This window comes from Limulus polyphemus, unplaced genomic scaffold (genome assembly GCF_000517525.1).
Source record: "Limulus polyphemus unplaced genomic scaffold, Limulus_polyphemus-2.1.2 Scaffold3860, whole genome shotgun sequence".
Lineage (NCBI taxonomy): Eukaryota > Metazoa > Arthropoda > Merostomata > Xiphosura > Limulidae > Limulus > Limulus polyphemus.
The window spans coordinates 78,901-86,668 of NW_013669470.1; the positions used below are offsets into that span (position 1 = coordinate 78,901).

The 7,768-nt window shown below is 30.8% G+C and overlaps 1 protein-coding gene across 3 annotated transcripts in view; it reads left to right on the top strand.

The window, feature by feature from the left end:
• Window positions 1-7,320, top strand: part of LOC106470176 (CD109 antigen-like) — an 82,000-nt gene extending 74,680 nt beyond the window's left edge. For 2 of the 3 annotated variants that reach the window (XM_022398779.1, XM_022398780.1), the window contains exons 32-36: window positions 1,083-1,244; window positions 3,832-4,025; window positions 4,454-4,628; window positions 5,332-5,437; window positions 7,070-7,320. In XM_022398779.1, coding sequence (XP_022254487.1) covers window positions 1,083-1,244; window positions 3,832-4,025; window positions 4,454-4,628; window positions 5,332-5,437; window positions 7,070-7,266 — 834 coding nt within the window. In that variant the 3' untranslated portion in view covers window positions 7,267-7,320. The remainder of the gene's footprint in view (window positions 1-1,082; window positions 1,245-3,831; window positions 4,026-4,453; window positions 4,629-5,331; window positions 5,438-7,069) is intronic. The other variant, XM_022398781.1, reaches the window with a different exon arrangement.
• The last annotated feature ends 448 nt before the right edge of the window (window positions 7,321-7,768 follow it).

A 7,768-nucleotide genomic window follows, 5' to 3' on the forward strand; every position in this document is an offset into this window, starting at 1 on the left:
TAATCAGTCACAAGAACGTCGAATCTGAATCACTTGAAAAAAACACGGGGGTGCTTAACTTTTTCCAGGTGTATATTTAATGAACGTGTTTTAATGTGTAATTTCTTTTTCGTGTGTGCTGGCTATTTTTATATCAAGCATTCTAGCTGCATAATGAATTCTAGTAATGTTTACTTATTTAGGTCAGGAACAAAACTCTACAGGATAAATGAATAAGAGTTAACTAAAATGATTTATTTTTTAAAGATTAAACGCATGAAACTCTCTTGTCAGAAGCTCAGTATACCTTGCTTACTTATTGTATATATTTTTTAATACGAGTAGTCTGAAAAACAAACTGTGGTTGAAGACTTTCGTTTTAACTTAGAAAGAAGCGTCTCCGAGTGGGTCAGCGGTAAATTTACGGATGTGCAACACTAAAATTTTGGATTCGATTTCTCGTGATGGACAGAGCGTTGCTAGCCTATTGTGTAGCTTTGTGCTAAAACAAACGAACAATTAACTTAGAACCTTCCCTAACGTAAAAGTTACATAATTAATCTTAAATTACTGATTTATTTGCACACCGTTTACCGTCACTGGAATGCACATACTGCATTAAGTTGATTCACTAATTTTCTATGTACAATACGTAGAAAATCCCAGCAGTAATTTTATGGGGTTATTGGCAATATGTCCCCCGGTGGTACCGCGGTAAGTTTACGGACTTACAACGCTAAAGTTTAGAGTTCGATTCCTCGCGGTGGACACAGCAATGTGGCTTTGCACTAAAACAAACAAACAAACGTAATATAGACGATATGTTTGTTTACACGTGTGTGTATGTGGCTCATACGTTAATTGGGATTTTTTAACCAATAGTCATGGGCTCATAAACAACCTGGTTCATAGATAATTTAGAAAAAAAATGGGTCGAAAAACCTGATCGGGCGCATATAAATGGGGAACATATGGATCCCATTTGTAATTCTAGGATTAAAACAACGCAGACAGAAGTATTTTTCTCCGCTTGATGAATAAAACTACATAGTTTTGAGGAGTGTTATTGGAACTGTATGGCTTATTCTAAATTTTCTGTTCAGGATACTTTAATCGCCTTCCAGTCGTTAACCGAGTACACTGTACACTCAGGACAGAAGGACCCCACTGATATCACTCTCACTGTTGAGTCCTTGTCCACCCCTGGCTCTGTGTGGCAGCTCCACGTTGGAGATGATAATCTTTCACAACTTCAAACTATAGAGGCAGGTTTTATTAAAATATTCTTAAGTTAGCACCATCACCAATATATGTCGACCTAAGATAAATTTTTTAGATTAGTCAAATAACGAAGGTATGATTTTTAACTTTTAAAATACATGTACTCTCGTAATCTAAATAACCAATAATGGTTTAGCAATAATTGTTTTCTTAATGTGAAAAAATCTTCTATCACCATATAAGAAACGTAAGATTTACACTTACGTTTGTAGTTCTATATATATATATAGTTCAAAATCAAACAGTGTCTAAATTATGGAAAATATAATAAAAAAACCGAAAATGTATATTTTAAGACATAAGAAGTATTAGTAGAAGGGAGTTTTAGGTGATCGTATTTAAACTTGCTATTTTAAGTCACATGAACAAAACAAGTATAATATTGTGTTCTTCACCTTTTTGCAGGAAACTGAAAATATGGAATAGAGAAAAAATCACTACAAATATAATTGAAAGTGGAAGATGGTATTTTGATAAATATAATTGATAAAAACGTTACAGTTTTTGTATTTGCAAATGTTAAAAGTAATGATAGAGAGCTTCAAAGTTTTCAAGTTTCATAAGTTGAAATTAAGATAATAATATTGATTTTGACAAAAAGAGAACAGCAGCATTGATAGGTAAAAATAATTAATACCTTCTGCTACATGGTTCTTTTGAGATAAATCGCATCTAATTCTATTTAAAACGGAACAAAATAAGAGAAGAATCGTAATCAGTTCTGCTGAAACTATAAGTTTAATTACAAATTTTATTAACCAATAGTCATAAAAACCAGTTAATAATGGAATAGCTTTAGTAAGAAATATCAAACAAACTTTAAATTAATCCTATCCAATAATCGTGTGATATAAACACTGTGGGAGATTATAGATTATATACACAATGCTTTGTCAGCTTAACTTGGGATCAACAGAGGAAACAATAGAAAGTATTATACTTAAACAGGTACTTTGTACTATGACAAACAGAATCGTGATTAAATATTTTCTTACATTGGGGAGAGTTGAAGGTCATACTTGAGAACACGTGTTAACATTTGTTTCTTGATAACTGTTTTTCTGGTAAGAACATTCTAAACAGTTTATGTTCATTACTTGTTAGCACGTGGTCCTTGATTTTCAAATAGATGGCATTGGTAATATTTGTACTATCATAATATCATGTTTGTTCATTTTTCTGATACAACCCTCACAACCGTATTGGGTTATTGGTAGGGATAGTAGTGATTTTTGTATTTAAGCGTAACGTTCCTTAGTGGAACCAGTTTTGATTATTTAATGCATTTCAATTGTTCCGCTTTACTTCAAGTTCTCATTATGTTTGCAGAGTTGACTCAAAAGAGAGAGAGAGAAAAAAAACAGATAGATAGTGAGGAATAAATATTATTCATAACAATTCATGAAAATATAACTCAGGAAAAGGTCTCAGGAGCCATATATGTGAGATAAACATTGGTGATAATTATGTTAATGTTACTTTCTACAGTAACTTGAGTTACCTAGATGTATAAGTGCAGTATTTACTGTATTACTTATTTACTTAAAAATTTTTACCACTTTAATTAGATTACATTTTCACGGTTTGTACTTAAAGACCATAAAAAACTAGCAAAAACTTGCGATTACTAAAATACTAATAAACAATAAAGATCAATAAAGGACTTCAATAATTAATAATAAAACTTTATGTAACTTGCTTTATTAAAAGAAGGCACCCAGTGGGTCAGCGGTAAGTTTACGGACTTACAACGTTAAAATCCGGGGCTCGATTCTTAGCGGTAGACGGAGCACAAATAACGCATTGTGTAGCTACTAGCTGAAACATTTTATCAAATGGCTTCAATTTAATTTCCCTTTTCAATATAAAATTTACACTTCTGAATCATTTTTAACTTGCTTTATCAGAATTTACGTGTATATTAGATTAGAGTATGGTACACTATATACATTACTAACAAAGTAGATATGAAAAATAACAATTTTAGTTCATTAGCAGAGGCGTCGCTAAGCGCTGGCAGATGGGGCTCGTGCCCGGAACCCCAAGTTGATCGACTGAAAAATCAGAATAGAAAAAACATGATCGATATCATGCTGAAACTCAGAAAATTCCCGCGCCTGTGGGCCCGACCCCTGTATCTTTTAAATACCCAGAGACGCCTCTGTTCATTAGGATAAGAAAATAATATAAATATGCCGAAATTGTAAACAAAACTGACAAAACTTTATATAGCTTAGCACTCCTAAAATGATCCGGTAGATGCTAAGTAATTGAAATACACAAATTCCATAATGTTTAAAGATACTCTAGACTTAGCTGATGATACCAGATGAGCTGTAACAAACCGGATATATATCATACTTATATATGTATGTATTCCAGTTAAGTTGAAACAATAAAATATTTAAGATTAATTTGGTGATGACCAATTTAGTAAACAATACACACACCTAAACTAACAATAATTTATTATAAATAATTACATATTTTAAATTGTGATGAAAAAATTAAGCAATAAATTTCTATTGAATTCCTACAAATAACAAATGTTATTTCTAATGCACATTTAAGATACCACAAGCGTGGGGAGCTGTGATAGTGAAAGCTCAAGGAACTGGGCTAGCTACTGTTCAGTTATCTGGTGAGTACAGTGTAGATAAGCCTCAGCTGCTGACCCCACCACCAGTGAAAGCCTTTTCTCTGTGGGTACGTGGTCATTTTTTTGGCCGAAACAACTCGCATATAACATTCCAGTCCTGCCAGAGGTGAGTCTGTAGTTTCATTGACTTTTATTATATTTATTTACAAGATACAGAACAAATTAACAAAACAGAAACGAATAATTTAGAAGTAGATTTCTGTGAGAAGAAGAACAGTTTATAGGGAAATCAAACCATAATCTTAAGCAAGAGTCATTTCATTATGTAAGACAGAGATGTGTTAACATATCAGTTTAGTTTTATAATATTTATAAAAAAGTTTAATATTTGTTAACATTCGACACATTTATTATCATGTAACCATTGCCTCTTATTCATACCTATAGACAGTGATGTTTTTCTTTTGTTTGATTATTTTTAATATTTTAGAAGAATACTTTAACTATCAATTTTGTAAGCGTTCTGTCTATCTCGTTCTCCTCTTTTGTCACTAAGCTAAAATACAGATTGTTATGGTTTGTCTTATCTCTCAGCTGGACTAACCAAGATGAGAGCCTTGCCAGTGGTCTAGCGGTGTTAGAAATAGACATTCCGACTGGATACAAGATACAGCAGCGAGAACTAAATTATTATGTTCAGACTGGTCAAGTTAAGAACTTGCGACAAGCAAGATATAGAGATAGAAAAGTTACTTTCTACTTTGATTACGTAAGTTGCAGTTTAATTTATATAAAGTAAATGAGATCGTATCAACTGACGATACGATATCCATGAGGAAAAAAAACCTTTATAATTATTATAACTAAAAAGCCAGAGAGATTTATTTAAAACAAATCATATTCAAGATGAAAAATAACATTCTAGCACTTATAAAACAAAATCTGACTGATTAGAAAACGAACTATATATGTTAAGTACCTAAAAAAATTAATTAACGGTTTAACAATAATTACCCTTGCATCTTTATACTCGATAATACAATAATTTTTGTTAAATGGGTAAACATTTTATTATTAAACTGGAAATTACTATATAATTCTATTGAATTATATATACGTTAAGTACCTAAAAAAATTAATTAACGGTTTAACAATAATTACCCTTGCATCTTCATACTCGATAATATAATAATTTTTGTTAAATGGTTAAACATTTTATTATTAAACTGGAAATTACTACATGATATATAATTCTAATGAATATATTATTTAAGTGAAACGTTACCAGTTTCAATAATGTATAAACTATACCAATGAATGTTCAACGCTTTAAACGTTTCACAGCTTTTGTTTTTCAAATATTTAATTTTAGTTTCTAAAATGGATTCGAGCTGTCTTCTATGCTTATGGATTGTCTCTGCGTGTATTGGAATAAAGAATACGTTAAGCGTTTTCTCTTCTTTCTTCCATAGTTGCATGCCTATGAAACATGTGTTTCATTTACCGTACAACGGTGGTATCCAGTAGCGAACATGTCGAGACACTTGGAGGTTAAGATATATGATTATTACGCACCAGGTAATCATCCTTTCTGTTACACCCATGTGGTTCACACTGCAGTTTCGTGAGAGTATATATTACATGGGTAATATTTCATTGTTACATAACAGGATTACCTATGAGAGGTATTGAGAAAGAAGTTGTATTTTTTTCCCCATACACAGAATGTGAGTATGTATATATTGTGACGGATCTCGTTAATATGTCAATCTCTGTCTGCTAGAAAAATAAGTTATTTTTCAGATGATAACGCCAATCCTCAGATTATTTGTTATTCAACAACTACAACTCAGAGGTTCTGGTGAACAATATTCTCCATTCCACACATTTTGTAGCCTGTGACTTTCATTTTCACGGCCCTCGTTAAGAAACTTAGAGTAAGCAACGCTTTCGTATAGCTAAAGTCATTAAAGCAGCTGTTTGCAAATATGTTCATTAGTACCAGACCTGCATTTTACTGAACTGTTATGAATCTCACGTAGCAATGGAAGAAATTCATCGTGCATAGGGGGACTATGTTGAAAAGTGATGTCTAGTCTACATTTGTTGATTTTAAGCTGATTTTCTCTCTAAACATCCCTCGTCTGTATGTATAACAAAATATAATTTAGTAACATACGAAAGTTTATTTATATAAAATGTTATTTTAGTGTTTATTATATAGTCTATTCTGGTTAATAGTAATAACCATTACAAATAATACAAATAATTTTAATGTTTTGTTTTAGTTTTATTATATATATGTATATTATGTACTGTACATATATATATATATATATATAATGACTTTTTTTACAATCAGTAATTGGATATTTTAAGATACTGGTAAGATCGAATTTATTTGAAAGAGAGGGAAAATATAGTAAACGAAATATCTTTAGTAAAACCACATTTAATAAGACATATGGAAATCACAGGAATATTCAAACATTATTGTAATTCCATAGGAATAACTGCACTTAAACATATACTGTGTGAGTTGTACTGCCTCCATTTAAATCTTATTTTTTTAGATCATTCCAAGATCAACTATCAAAGACTTCTGGTTGCTATATGCTAGAAATGTTCTAATGTTCTTTTATTTCAGAATATACTATAATATTTAATAATTATTTAGCAAAGCCTGTAACTCTGTGTACAAACATGTCATTATTTTTATTAAACATATTACGTAAACGGGAAATACCTTAACTTTAATCTGGCTCCTCTTGTAATTGACTTAACTAAGCAGGAAAATTAATATGCTTAAAATGAGTTTTGTATGTTTTCTTTAATAAAGTATATTGGCAATTAAATTACAAGTATTTCTCCTGAAATAATCGCTTGGTATTTTTATGGTTTATTTTTTCTTGAAGAAAGTTTTATTAAGCTATTAAATAATTAGTCAGTTAAAGTATGAAATGTCCTAAAATGTATACACTTATATTATCTATAACAAATAAATACACTTTTTGAATTTGTTAGTTGTATAATTGATAGATATATAAGGAGAGTACAAAAATATACACTAATAAAATTAATTGAAAATCAGTAAATATAGTAAAATAATTCTAAATCTATTATAAAATAGGTCGAAAAGTAAATTGTAAAAATCTCGGGATCTAGCTATTTTATTTTTACTATGTTTAATTGTAATTTAATTTGTTTCAGAACGATACAATCAGACAATCTTTGATGCATCCAACTTATACTTATTGAACATCTGTGACGTTTGTGGATCGTACCAATGTCCATACTGCCCCGTATACACATCCTTTGCTAATGTCATGCATCTAAATGATTTGGTATTATCTTTCGCTTTAATTTCATCTATTCTTGCTGTGCTAACTGGTTCAAAGGAAGTGTGATTAGACAGAGGTTAATTTCAAAATGCGTTTTGAACACTTCTTTTGAAAAAAAAATAATCAAATTGTAGCAGAACATCAGTGATCTAGTGTATACTTCGTGTACAGTGCCTTCTGAGGCTAAGAGGAGGCTAATAGGATGATATCAACATATGGAATGGTGGGTAAAGGCACGAAGCTCACAAAGATACACGCCAATACTGCTGCTCCGTTAAGGAACTTCATCTAAATCCTTGTCACTTCGTTAGGATTTGGATCGTATTAATAGTCTTTCCTGTCAAGATGAAATATTATAGCTGGTGGATTGCCTAGGACTGTGTTTTCATTATACGTGAAAATCTGATAAACTTGAAAAATATTAATTAAAGTGTTCAGGAGGATTTTTCAAAAACTAAAAAAGAAGAAGAAATGAAACTTGTATTCTTCAAATCAAACTCAAATAGAGCTATAAATAATTATAGTATTTTGGCACTTGTGTATAAAGTTAAAATCATAAATAATATTC